Source organism: Chiloscyllium punctatum, chromosome 2, assembly GCF_047496795.1.
Source record: "Chiloscyllium punctatum isolate Juve2018m chromosome 2, sChiPun1.3, whole genome shotgun sequence".
Classification (NCBI taxonomy): domain Eukaryota; kingdom Metazoa; phylum Chordata; class Chondrichthyes; order Orectolobiformes; family Hemiscylliidae; genus Chiloscyllium; species Chiloscyllium punctatum.
In genome coordinates this window covers 18,323,799-18,338,746 of record NC_092740.1, presented here as the reverse complement: position 1 = coordinate 18,338,746, position 14,948 = coordinate 18,323,799, and the positions used below count along the sequence as shown (strand labels likewise).

At 38.6% G+C, this 14,948-nt stretch overlaps 1 protein-coding gene across 5 annotated transcripts in view; it reads right to left on the bottom strand.

The window, feature by feature from the left end:
- Positions 1-448: 448 nt before the first annotated feature.
- The window catches only part of clcn3 (chloride channel 3), a 148,057-nt gene continuing 133,557 nt past the window's right edge, over positions 449-14,948 (bottom strand). For 3 of the 5 annotated variants that reach the window (XM_072594530.1, XM_072594537.1, XM_072594545.1), the window contains 2 exons: positions 7,135-7,210; positions 449-3,296 (listed from right to left, as the gene is read on the bottom strand). In XM_072594530.1, the coding sequence (XP_072450631.1) occupies positions 3,138-3,296; positions 7,135-7,210 (235 nt within the window). In that variant the 3' untranslated portion in view covers positions 449-3,137. The remainder of the gene's footprint in view (positions 3,297-7,134; positions 7,211-14,948) is intronic. The other 2 variants (XM_072594547.1, XM_072594548.1) reach the window with 1 other exon arrangement.

Sequence of the window (14,948 nt, the reverse complement as noted above, 5' to 3'; positions counted from 1 at the left end):
CTAGAGTTTAGAAGAGGTGAACTTATTGAAATATACAGGATTCTAAAGGGGCTTGATGGGGGTAAATGCTGGGAGGATACTTGCCCTCATGGGACATTCAACGACTGGGCGCTTGATCTCAAAATAAAGGGGCACCAACTTAAGACTGAGTTAAGGAGGAATTTCTTCTGTGGGTTGTGCATGTTTGGTACTCCTTGCCACAAAGAGCTGTGGGGGCAGAGACCTTGTGTATACTTAACGCTGAGATAGATTATTGATCAGTAGGGAATTCAGGGGTATGGGAAAGAGCAGGAAAATGGACATGAGGAATGTTGGATGAGCCATGATCTTGTTGAACAGCAAAGTAGGATTAAGGGTCTGCATGGCCTACTTCTGTTCCTGTTTATTATGGTTTTATTACAAAGAACCACAAGATGTGATATTATCCCAATAAAATATCCAACAAAGATTTAACTCTTTTGACAGAGAATTTAATACAATATATTATACAATTGAAATTTCACAGTAACCATAATTAAGCTCACCTTGAGAATCCAAAATTCTAACACACCAAATATAAATAAAAAACATCCAGGATCAGTATTAAATACAATTCTAGGCAACATCACAGGTTAACAAAGACAAAGCATTCTTCATTAACCAAAAGCATGGCAACAGATAACCGGACATGGGCGACAATCTCTCAGGCTCTTTCTTTAATACCTTCCACAATGTCTGGCAGCTACAGTAGATGCTCGAGTTCCCACATAAAAGCACAAAATGCCAGGAATACATGACAGTCATTTTTTACCCAGTGAGTAGATGAAAACTTGCTACCATAAGGAGTTTTTTAAGCAAACAGCATTGAGAGATGAAGGATAAGCTATGCTGCTAATAGGGCAGGAGAAGTCTTGTCCAAAGCACGGAGGATGGAACTAATCTGTTGGACTGACAGGACTGCTTCTGTTTTTCATATTGTGTAAGAGACACATCAATAATCAGTCCAAAGACGTTCAGGTTAGATGCATTGGCCATGCTACATTGCTAGGTGGATTATCCATGGGAAATGCAGGATTACAGGGATGGGGAGGGGGCCCACAGGGTGTAGGTGGGACATTCTTCAGAGAGACAGCGTGGACTTGATGGGCTGAGTGGCCTGCTACCACACTGTAGGGATTCTACGATGCCAAAATAAGGAGTATTATATCACGTTGGTAAGCAGAATATTTTGTCAGAATTGAATTTGGTAATTGTCTGTGTCCCAAGGAGAAATGCCTTTCAGGAGCTTGCCTTCTCGCTGTACAGCTGCTGACACCCCTGATATGCAAATCGCTTACTTTTTGTTTTTAATTTTAGACTTCCAGCATTTGCTCAGTTATTGATTATGATGAGATTAAAAATCAATCCATCACTTTCTGAAAATGCTGCATTTTAATCTTCTTATAATATTTTACATACCCTGTAAGAAAGTTGTTGAATTCTCTGATTTCATTATTTGGATATTTAAAATCTATGTTTCTTTTTCCTACTCAGCTTACAGTGATACCTTGTACATTTCTTTGCTATATTAATAGTCCAGATTGAATAATGAGTGCAAGGAAGCAATTTACTGATAATTATGATTATTTTGAAATTATCTCACACCAAGGTTATATTTTACTCTCTCAAGCAAGCTCGGGGCTGTTAAAAATGCTCAGGAGGTTGCAGTCTCTCAAACAATTCTGTATATAGACAGTGTAGGCTACCTTTAAAGTATTTGAAAGTGTAGTGCAAACTTCAAGTTATTTAAGAAACATGTTTTTCAAGAAAGTTTATATTTCTCTGATGAGTCCTTAAAAACAAGTACCTGCAGTTACAATATGCCTTGTAAAATAAGTATCTTAAAAAAACAATTTCTTCAAAAAGTATTGCAGCCATATTATTTGAAGTTAATTTAGTTTAAAACAGATGATCCCAACTATTTTGTAAAATTGCCAGAACTTCCAACTTAGTAGTCACAATAATGTGAAATCAAAGTTTTAAAACTAAACTTGATCCATATTCAAGACAGTTTCATTGATGTCAACAGTAAAACAGTTGCCTGAGGATGAAAAAATATTTCAGCAAAACAACTTTCTAAAACACAGAAAAAGTTCCAGTTAGAATAATTCCAATGATGTAAATGAATATTAAAACAGAGATGACTTACTACTATTAGCCCAACCTGACACATACCCAATTACTTGTGCTGTACTGAACCCATTAGATAGATGTGCTGTCAAACATAACACACAGACAATTAGGAAATTGCTACAATTCACCTGTCATGGATGCAAGTTGTCGGGAAGGGATCAATCTCTAGGTAAGCAAAAATCAAGCCTCTGTTCATTAACAGACATGCAGAACTTCCTTAAAAGACTTGTTTTAAAAAAAATAAAACATAGGATGGAACGAAATTGTTTCCTTCAGAAACCACCAACCTCAAACTCCAATTATTTCTTGCGTCTTTTCAGAATGTAAGCCAAGTGTTTTTTCTTAAGCTTTTGATTTTGGTTTCGTACCTTTGCATTTGGTGCATATCATAAACAGTCTGTTCTCAATATGGACATTACACTCAGTGCTTTTCTGACCAGATATACATTCAATATCTGGAATTTTCTTGATGTGGGAAATTGCCTGCTTCACTGAAGAAGGTGTTCGTACAAAGCGAGATCCCTGGGCCCTCCAGCTTGCCCGGTACAGAAGTGGTTAAGAGGTCCGGAAAATGAGCAGAACTGAACTTAAACTCCCACAAAGATTCGAGCTGCCAATATATTTCATATTAAGATGCAACACCTTGGAGGTGGGTGCAGGAGATGGCTTGCTTCAGTGCTGTCCAGGAGACACCAACAAATCAATGAATGAGCAGTGTAGCTCAGATGTGGTAAATATAATCACTTCTATACAATATTTTTCTGCCATCACTATTTCTTAGCCTTCAGTTGCACAATTCAATAATCAAAAAATAATAAATATTTGGGCATAGAATTTTGTTGAAAGTAATGGTTATCAGATTTAATACTGAAGTGGGCCATCCCTGTCAAACTCATACATCAAAGCAGCTTTCATTGCCTAATAAACTGCAAAAAGACACTTTTTGCTTTCCCTCTGCCAAGCTGATGAGCTGAAATCTTGAGCGTTTAGATTGCTGTGCTCTTTAGCAGGTGGACCTCTTCCTCACTTTCCTCAGGATCCTCCTCTATAGCGTTCAGTTGAACATGATTGACTCGGGATCTTGGTCTGCCATTTGAGCCATGTGACGAAGGATGTCCTTTTTTGTTATAATGCCAAGGAGACGTCTGGAAAGGATAAATGGAACAAAAAAATACACTGTTCAGTGACAGGACATGTAGAAGCAACAGCAGGGGCAGGATAGAACAGGAAAATAAAGGGTGGGAAATGACAAGGAAAAATGTTGCTAATCCCATCGGTGAAGGTCGATGCCAACGCAGGACTCATGACTCCAAACCCATAGCTCAGAGAGAATGCCTGGAAATTTTATAAGTTAAGAAAGGAGCAATACCTCAGATTTATTTTGTTAATTTCAGTGGTTCAAATAAGCCATAATGTGTGGTATTAGCAGCAAAGTTCAGCAAGGAGATGGGGATGAGTCCTACAAAATTATTCAGGGAAAGAAAGTGGAATGGAGGAAACAAAGTGGGCTACATACCCGACTGATCTGGTTAGTATTCTAACAGCTGCAGGATGCATGAAACGTGAATTAAATGTAAATTTAGCATGAAGCACTTTTGTATAGAGGTTGAGGAGAAGAAATGCTGCGCCGATCGCTCCTACAACTACAAGGAATTAGGTAACATTTGGTGGAAGTAACCAAATCACAGGTGCCTAAACCTGCAGAGAGGAGAAAATGCTTGATACATACCAAATTCCACTGCAAATCACCTGGAAAGTGCTGGATATGGGGTGAACAGGATCTTACATTGTAGCATTCTTGATTGTCAGCTATAAAGCATAAAGTGTAACGTGCATGCAACTACATTTATAAAGTGACAAGGCATGAGAGGTCTCTATGGAAAAGAAGTTTTAAAATTTACCAGCAAAATCAGTTCAATCACAAAATAGGAATACTAGCCAGAATCGATAATAACTTGTTTAAAAGGTGTTGTGCACAACTTGAAAAACATAGGCATAAATTAAGGTTTTCCCTGTGGTTAACTCAAACATATATGTGCACTACAATGACACCCAGTCATCATTTGTTCACATTTTTCATCATTCATTCAGTCTGTATAAAACAGAACAAAAAGTGGCCTACTTGAATTAAATAGCCTGCTTCTGAGCAATAAACTATTCATAATAATTGAAAAACAACCAAAGGTATGAATGTTAACAGAGCAGGTTAATGACTTCTAACCAGCTAATGAGGGACGCAGGTTGAAATGTGATTCATTAACTCCTGGATTAAGCCAATTACGAGTACTCTGCCCATTTCATTGGTGAGCAGATGGAATGGGCTTTAATCCTATGGCAGTTGAGGTAGTTTATGTAGAAGGGGAAAAAAAGTGGTAGCAAATGATGGAAGTATAATTTGGTAAATCTACCTGTAGTTTTTCTACATTGGTGCTGGAGGAGCTAATACCTGTGACCTCCTCTTTTTAATCAGCTCAGGAAGGGCTGGACCCAGCTACAAGAACAAATAATTTAAGTCTCCGCTCTTGAAATCTCCAATCATTTTATCCATAGATTATTAGAGGGATGCCAAAGATCACCTCACCTGGATATTGCCTGTCAGCAGCTGCAAAGTCCCAGAGACTGCATATGACCGAGGATTTTATCGTGATGATCAGAATCATGACTTGCTCACAAACTCACTTTAAGAGGAGGAAATGGAGCCATCTTAATCTAATCTAGACATCAGGAAATTGATGGAACAAGGACTTCAACCTCATGCCTGAGTTTACTGTCCATTTAAGCCAACGGCGTTTATAATATTTGACTGTGTAAAACCAGCATTCCACTCAGATCCATGGTTCCCTGCCCAAAGAGATAAATTAAAATTGACTCCACATTTCAACACATGTGGAGGTTATCTTTCGAGGGCACTAAAGGTGTATTCTTCAGCTCAGAAGTCACTGTGGACAGCTTCAGTTTTTTTTCATGGAATATGGGAGTCACTGGCAAGGCAAGCTTTTGCTACCTGCATTTTCAGGTCACTGGGCTTCGGTTATCACATACAGTGGCACAGTGAATTTTGATGTATTTGCAAAGTGAGGCAAGCAAAGTTATATTACTTAAAGGGGCAGGAAAAGAATAACTAGTTCATCAAGTTTGCTCTCTGATGGCTGAAGCATCATGACTAAATACTTCTATTCTGCCTTTTTTCAACCTCCTTCCTTCCTTCCCACAACCAGTTTTCCTGGTATGGCAAGAGAAAGGTTATAACAAACTGGGGCAAGGAAATATCTGGCTTGATTAAGGGAAAGCTGCTCTTTCCTCTACACACAAAGCCACAGAAACTGCCAGCAGTTCAAAAAGGTGATCCATCTCCAAGAATACCATGACAAGGGGCTAACTAGGGACCAGAAACTGCCTGTTAGCAGTGCAAGAATTTGAAAAGATTTAAGACTGATCCTGTCGTTAAGTACTGGGACTGGCATGGAGCATGCAGAAAGCTTTAATAACCACTTCATGTGAATTCTCAGACTTTCAACTTATACCACTGCCACTAAGTTTATTTTGCCATGTCAGCGCTCTGAACAAAAAAAAAACTTGTCCTTTGAGCTGTCAATAATCAACATAACTATTATTGTAGACCCAAATACAAAGTGGCTACAAAATAAAATGAGGTTGCATTGTTTAAAAAAAGCCAAAGACGCTTCAATGAGTTACCGGCTTTCTTTTTGTTGAACTAGTCAAACAAACAGTGCGATAGAACATCGGTATACAATCAGATTGGGCAGGTGTATTTTTACTCATTTTAAGCCCACAGCAGGGGAGAAGAAAGAAGAGCAAACAATGCGCGCCCCTGCAACTATCTCATCCAGTAATAAAAGTCACCAATCACCGATGGATCAAATCCACTAATACCTTGCATTTACAGAGCACCTTTAATGGAAAAAAAGACTAGGAGAAAGTGAGGACTGCAGATGCTGGAGATCAGAGCTGAAAAATGTGTTGCTGGAAAAGCGCAGCAGGTCAGGCAGCATCCAAGGAGCAGGAGAATCGACGTTTTGGGCATAAGCCCTTCTCCAGGAGGGCTGACTGACCTGCTGCGCTTTTCCAGCAACACATTTTTCAGCATGGAACAAAAGACCCCAAGTACCTTGTTGATGATCCCCAAGAGATTCAAAATCTTTGTCAAACAGGTAGATGTTAAAGAATATTTTAAAGACAGACAGGTGCAGAAGGAACTTCAGATCCTTCGGCAAAGGCAAATAAAAGTCACCAATGATGGGAAACATTAAAATAAGGATATGCAAGGAAATTGGGGGAACATGGACAACACAAAAGTTTGAAAGGCTGAAGGTAGACAGAGAGAGAGAGAAACAAGCCATGGAAGGACTTGAGAACAAGAAGGAAGATTTTAAAGCTGAGATGTTGTTGGACCTGAAATCAGCAGGAGCAGGAATCAGGGGTGAATGAGACCCAGAAGCAAGTTAATATATGGATAACAGAATAAGTATATGTGGTGTAAGACCAGTCTTACAGAACAGTCAAGTCTAGGCGTAAAAAAAAAACCGGTGAAGGTTCCCGCAGGTGATATTATAGAGTAGGAAATGGATAGGCTTAGGAACAGAGCAGATACATAGGTCAAAGCTTAGCTTAGTGTCAAACACAGCTTCAGACAGAAATTTGTGGTCAGGGAACAAAGTTGGTGGAAGGGATCAAAAGCAATGGCTCTCTCTCCTCTCAATATTTAGCTGAAGGAAATTTCTGCTCACTCAGTAGTTTTCTTAGGGAGAATATATTAAATCAGACAAAAACTTGTTCACAGCAGCACAATTTTGACAAGATTATTATAGCCAATTATTATCTCAGCTACTCCCATTTACAAAAGAATTCTGAGCAAGTGGTGCTTTTTATAGTTTTCATATCACAGGTTTCATGCTTCCTCTCACTGCAGATTTTTAAAAATAGTTTACTCTTTTAATTGGCAGATCTGCCATGACTAATCACCAATGGTTCGACGTGCTGTTTTAGTTGCTCGAGGTGTTCTAATATGTTCTTCTTTGTGATGATCCCCAAGACATTCCTGAAACAGACCATGTTATGCTCATGACTGCGTTTTGCAATGAAAGTAAATCATGTTTGTACAGCAGAAAACAGGTGGCAAAAATAATTTAGAGTAAATTGCACAACACAAATACAGCAAATTAAATGCATAAAGGCTAAAAAGAAAAATAACCCTTTGTGTGCAGTTTTAAATTTTTGAACCAAGCATAAAGCCCTCTACAGTCAACAAAAATGGATAGCTGTGTCTTCTTAATCTACAAGGCTTTAAGTGATTAAGCTTATGGATGTGTTTGCACTATTGGTGTTGCATCTTTTACAAGATTGTATTTTCCAGGCGTCAGCCTTGTAAATTTGTTATCCTATCACTACTGTCTCTGTCTTTGAAGTGATCTTGTAATGTACTAATACCCAATAATAACAACTGGCTCATTTAAAAATTGTGGACAAAGGAAGTACATATGAATGCATTAAAAGTTTGTAAGTTAGTATCCACACAGAATAATTTCTTGTTATTTAACAAATTTCACTTCAGTGTTCACAATCTTTTAAGGCTACATAGTAATGTGCTTTGTTCAGTGGCAAATATATACTGGGTCAGAAACATGAATTATCTGACGTGAAAGTATTTTTCAAAAATTATGACGAGGGTGATGTGAAGAAATGTGCACATCATCTTTAAAGTTCCTTACCAAAATTTTAATCTTAGTACAATATCAATGTTGCTTTTCTTAGATTTATATAGAATTATTTATGCCTTGTTTTGAAATAAGCATTAGGTATCATTCTTCCCTAATACTATTTGATTATTTGTCTGCACCATTAGTACTGAACAAGAGATAAAGAATGACTGAAAACTAAAGGACTGGCCATTCTGTTACACTGTAGTTTATGGAAATGACAACCTACATTGGTTAGTTAAAAGCAGTGAATTTCTAGCAATGTACTGAATGGTAAGAACAGCATTAAAACTAAAAAGAAAAGTGCAAGCAGCACAGAGGAAAACGCTGATAGAAGCAGATTTGCAGAGGTGCCCACACAATGCAAGATTACTGATAACCATACTGCTAAGAAAATAACGTGCAGAAATTAGGCCCTGGACAAATGACAGTCACTTCACCATAGTCAGAATGGTGGCACGGAGAGGGGAGACAATCACAGGAGAGCGAGTCATTCTGGGCTGCTCTTGAACATCACTTGACAGATGTCTGCAGCTCCAGAAGTCTCATAGCAGATTCTTGGCCACCCACCAGCGGACAAAAGCAACGAATGCTGAAAAGCTAACGGAAAACGCCAAAACAGATGACTTAAGAAAAATCCACAAAAGCACTTATTAACCTTTTTTTTTATTTGCTAGGTTAAAGCCCACTGCGACTGCTCCTGCAATTATTATTAAAAGATGAGAAGAGTTATTGGCAGAAAATAGTCAACAACCCAAAATACTTTTGAAGAGATCAGTTTTTGAAGAGTACATTAAATGTTTCTGAAACCCATTTTGAACTTCCTTCATTTCATAACAGAATCTTGAAAGAAGAGAAACAAATCAATATTTAAAATGAACGGAGAATTCGATCCTTCACCATGTACACTATAAGGATAGTGCCTTCACTTCAAAAGTATTCCTATGGATTAAAGAGCTTTGAGACTTCCTACGGTCATGAAAGGCACTATATAAATGCAAGTCTTCTTTCTTTTCAAATAATGCAGTGATTCTATGTGAATTCCACAGACAGATGTATAAATTTAAACTAGATTGAATCAGTAATTCATAGCTGGGGTTGAGAACCTGTCTCTAGGGAAACTTAGATTAATTATGAACCAATCTAACCTTAACAAATGAAATTCAATGCAATATTGCTTTTACATCTGCACCTGATATTACTGCATTCGCCTCAATTATGTGTTACATTTGGTAGGAGGTATAAATCCCAATTCAGGAGTTTCATGATTAGCAGTTTAGATTAAAAAAAATTCCCATGTGTTGCATATTCTACAAACTATTTGGAGAAAATTTCTTCCTTGAAGCAAACAATAAATTAGTGGAATGCTGTCACATGCTTCCAGCCTCAAGCATATAGTATTCCAAATCTTCACTTTCACTGACAAAGCGTTGCCTGGATATGGTCCAATCAATCTCTACCCCATGCTTTCAAATCACATCTTTCTCTCTGGATTCTACTTTGCTGTACATCCTCTACCCTGAACAGTGAATGACCTAGTTTTGTACCTCCATGCTGCCTCTAAATCTTCTCTCTCAAAATCCCATCACCTCATTACATATACTGTCAACTTCAACAGTCTTCAATATCTACCTCCAGGACTTTCGTTTTGGCCACTTTTTCTTAGATTGAAATACCTGCAATAGTGCATGAAAGAGAAGGGGGCTCAGGATTTGAATCCTTTCCTCTTCCACACATGGTAAAGTGCTTTACAATTACCCATCATTGATGTTTAGCCAAGTTCATGTCATAATATATTTCTTTCAATCTCTATCACTATAGATATAGCTATGTGTAGATATGCATCGTGTATATTATGCGGTTCTACTGTAAACATTTTCATATCAACCAAATCTGCACAGAGAATAATTCAGAAAACTGAGATACAATTACTGTTAGGTTTTGGCATTTAAATATTAATATGATAATTATAGAACTACCAACTATTTTTAAAGAGTAACAACCTTAAAATGCATCACCTCAGTTTTGATGAGGAAAACAAAAAGAAACTGAATAGATATTAATGGAAATGTCCAGCATGATTAAATAGAAACTAACAGTTGGAGATTACCTTTCACCAGAATTCATGAATAAAGGTCAGTATGACTTGAATTTTTTTTTTAAAAAGTGGGATGTGGGCTTTTATAGGATGTGGGCATCGCTGGGTGGCCAGTATTTATTGTCCGTTCCTAGTTGCCCTTGAGAAGGTGAACTGCTTTCTTGAACTGCTGCAAAACACACTGCAATAATTTATCGCTTCTCTTCAGAGATGTGATCAGATCTGTTGAGCCTTTGAATTTAATTTAATTTTGCAATTACTTCAATTGCACCAGAATGTCAGATAAAATAAAACTGATTTGTTTAACAAGGCTGTTTTGTGCATATATAGCCATAAATACATGCCTATACCTGGAATGGAGGCTGAGGGGTGACCTTATAGAGGTTTATAAAATCATGAGGGACATGGATAGGATAAATAGACAATGTCTTTTCCCTGGGGTTAGGGAGTCCACAACAGGAGGGCATCGGCTGAGAGGGGAAAGGTATAAAATTGACCTAAGGGGCAACTTTTTCACATAGAAGGTGGTGCGTATATGGAATGAGCTGACAGAGGATGTGGAGGCTAGTACAATTGCAACCTTTAAAAGGCATTTGGATGGGTATATGAATAGGAAGGGTTTGGAGAGATATGGGCCGGATGCTGGCAGTTGGGACTAGATTGGGTTGGGATTAGATTGGATTGGGATTAGATTGGGTTGGGATATCTGGTCAGCATGGACGAGTTGGGCCAAAGGGTCTGTTTCCGTGCTGTACATCTCTATGATTCTATGACTCTAAATACAAACTATATTTAATTTAGATTGCCACTGGTTTCAGCCTAAGTGCAAACTTACCAGTGATTTTTTTAATATAGAAAAATGATAAACCTAAGTGCCCAAGGGTTAATTTCCAAGACAGTAGTATATAGGCACAGTGGCTGAATGATCATAGTGACCAAGTTGAGGTCTGCAATACCTCTTTTGCACAGACTGAGCTGAATCATGAGTGAGATCTGAGGTTTCATTTAAACAATCTTTCATGAAGTACCAAGAGAACCAGTTTAGCAAAAAAACCACAAGATCTTTTCAGAAATCTTCAAAATGGCTCATTTGAGAAGGACAGTTCTCAGCCACTAAACCGTCATTCCTATCGAATAACAAGTTGAAGCAGCATGAAACATAATCAAATAACCTAATTTGCTTTTGAGTTTGTTATGACAGAGGCAGTGCAGACTGTAAATCAATCAGCAGAGGGCGCTCACAGTATGAGATTGCAAAAATAAAGTAAGTGGAAACACATTAAGGGCATCTTAGATAGCAACCAGTAAACTACAACAGATTTCCCAAAGAGAACAAGTTTAGCCCCTTAGTGTCAGCATATTTCTCTTCATTTGTTCCAGGGATGAGCACATTGCTGGCTCAGCCAGCATTTTTGCCATCCTTAATTGACCTGGAGAAGATAGCAGTGAGTTGCTTTTTTGAAGTGCTATTATTGGGAAGAGGATTCCAGGATTTTGACCAAGCAACATTCAAGGAATGGAAATATATTTCTAAGTCTGGACGCTGTGATGTGGAGGGATCTTGTAGATGGTGGCATTCCTTGGAAGGTGACGCCTTGGTGAGTTGTTGCAGTGCACCTTGTAGATGCTACACCCTGTTATTACTGTGCATTGGTGTTGATGAGGGTGATAAATGGGGTGCCAGTACAGCAGGCTATTGATGATGCAAAGCATCTTCATGATTGTTGGAGCATTCATTCAGGCAAGTGGAGAGCATTCCAACGCACTCCTTGCTTATGTTTTGTAAACGGTGGACAGACAGTTGAGCCTCTGACCTGCTTGGTCCAGTTCTGTTGAGAGTCAATTTTAATCCACAGAATGTTGAAAGTGGGAGATTCAGCAATACTAATCCCACTGAGTATTACTGGATTCTGTCCAGTTGGACATGGCCAGTGTCTGCTATTTGTGTGTTATCAGCCAAAGGCTGGATGTCATTTACGTTTTGCTTCAATTGGACACAAGTAGAAGAATGTGTATGCTGCTAAACATCATGCAATCATCAAATATGTTCAATCATCAACAAAGTTCCCCATTTGTGACCTGATAGAGGAAAGGTAATTGATGAAGCTGCTTGGGCCTAGGATACTACACTGAGGAATTGACCTCCACCAACTACAACCAGTATGTTGGTAATATCATCTCCTCCCCCTTAAATAATTTTAGAACAGCATGCGCAGAATCTCAGATCTTTCTAACCAAAGGTTACAATATGGAGGAACTCACTAGACAAAAGTAAATTTTTCAGATCACCTTTTCCTGTCCCAGTTGCCACCAGTGGTGCATAAACCCAGGGAGAGTAGTGAATTAGGTAACAGGGAAATGTGGACAAAGAAATGCAAGTCTTTCAGCAGCTTGAAAGAACATTAGTATCAGCCCTTTATATCAAAGATATTGTCAAATGTTTATGGACAATTCAAATGAAATAGAATGGAATAATGTCTAAAAGTATTTCTTTCATTAAAAGTTTTATTTTAAGGATATTATCCTGAAAAATTCACATTATTGGATTATGTCTCCATTCACGCATCACCCATAGCATTGCTCGTGATGAGTCAGAGGACATTGTGAGAGAAGTTTTACAGGTACTGCACTTGGAAATTGGCTAGCAAAAGGCAAAGCTGTCTGAAAACCAGACATTTCTGAAGGTCTAGTTCTGGGCTACATTTTCGATTCAGGGTCTGTAATATAGATTACCTATCAGCTCAAATTTTTCCCAGTACTCTTTCACTTCTGCTGTTTCCAGATTGCCTCTCAGAAACAGGAGTTTCCACTGTGGAATGGGAGCAGCCTCACAGTCTTCCAGTGTAATCTTTTCCTTGGAGTATGTTTCATCCTTCTCCATCAGATACTTGAGTGAGTATATGCTAATGGTTACAAGAGAAACATACAACCACTGCAGAAGGTGATGTGGCTCCACCAGCCTCGGATACACCACTAGTATCTGTGGCACTGCACAGGGAAGGCAACCGACCTCCTGAGGCTATTGCTCTGTTCACAGATTGATGCGTCTGTGTTCTGGGCCCAAGTAAGCAATGAACAGAAGCACCTCCTTTCAGGTTAAAATGAAACTTGATATTTTTAACATTTGTTTGGGAGTCTTTAGCAGCTTTGGGATTCTAGAGGTTTGACATACAAATTTGGGAAAATCAGAGATCCAGCACAGTGAGGTTTTCAGACCTGAGATACTACACGAATATTGAGAGATATACAATGAGGATGAAAATGCGATCTTAGGAAAATAAAACATTCAAATTCCTTGTTGGAATAGATTGAATAATCCGAATAATACGTTTGAAATTCTCAAAATTTCCACACCTAGGAAGAACATAAAGTCAAGGGTCATGTAGTGCAGACAGGCAAGAAGAACTGAGATCACAACCATTTTGGTTATACTGACTGGTGAAACAAACACAAAGGACCAAATGGCCGACTTCCACTTTTAACATTCCTATGTTTCTACCACGTTTCAACTTCGAGCAGACGCACTGACTGCTTCAATTTAACTACTCTCTACAGAGAGTGGTGAATATGTCAAACAGAATGCCCTGAAGTAGTTAAGGTAGACTGCACTAAAGGGAGAACTGGATAAATATCTCAGGATGACAATTTTCAGGAAATGAATGAGTCAGCTTAAAATTCTAACCATTTTTTCCAGTTTTGCATTCTATATACAAGGATAAGATCTGGGACAACTACAAATTGATTTTCAACTTCAACCCAAGGCCTCAATATCTTACGAAGTTCAATCAATGCCAGTCACTTTGGCAAAAAAGCTAGAATATCCCCAGCAATACTATCAGCCCACTATCTAATTTAACTTGGAACAGAATTAAACTTGACTGCAAAGTAGATTTGAGGCAGTGAGCTACCTCAGTGGAGCATTATTGAAGTTATTGCTTCTGTGGACCGATCAAACAGAAAATGTATGTGACGCGGAAGCGAATTTTCTCATTTCCAAAGAATCAAATTATTTGTCTAAATGTGCAAAATATTAATTGTTTCTTAAAAAAAAACCAACCATGTGTCTCTCTCTTGCACTTCAGGTCAGTAAGTTCATTGGTCGGAGATGAAATACAGTATGTTAATGTTTATTACTCCAAAAAAGAAAACAGATGTGCAAGAAAACTATATTTTTCAACAAGTCAAGGAACACAAACAGAAACAGCCCTCCCTGTCTCATTCTTGTTCTGTCATTCACTAGTTCATGCTTCAACTGTCTGCTTTTCTTCCACATCCCTTATGCAACGAAACTCAAATCTTGAAAGTTTCAATTGTCACAGTAGTCACAGACTTCTGTGGGGTGGGGCATTCCAGATACCCATAACTTTGCTTTTGAAAGTGTTTAACGATTTCCGTCCTGAATACTCTATCTTATTTTCAGATTACAATCCCCTGTCCAAGAAAATTCTACTACAAAAGAAAAGTAGATTCTACCACATTTCTATCACAGCTGTGAAAGATCAACATCCCAAGTGACTCGGCTGAGAGGAACGAGGCTAGCCCAACCACATAAATGGCAATAGAATAAATCATGAGCTTTATGATGCTGATAGTTCATCGCCCAATTCTCAAAATCCATTATTTCACCTGCAAGACACAAACCCAAGTATGAGACTGAATACTTTCCACTTTCATACTTGGCTGCAGCTGCAACAACACTCACTACGGTGCAGCCTAGCGGAACTGAGTTGCAAACCGCTGTGCCTATGTTCCTAAGAAGGTTGGCACCATAAAGCAAAAAACTATCCACTACATTGTCCCTCGTACATCCTACAGTGGTTGTCACTGATGGTCAGTGTCAACATGGATATCACCATCACGTGTGGGGACAGCATCCACTATGGACACAGAAGGTACTTATGTGACTCAGCCAACCTTGCCTACCTTATACGTTACAGGCAAGGATGCCCTGAGGCATGGCACATTGGCGAGACCAAGCAGAT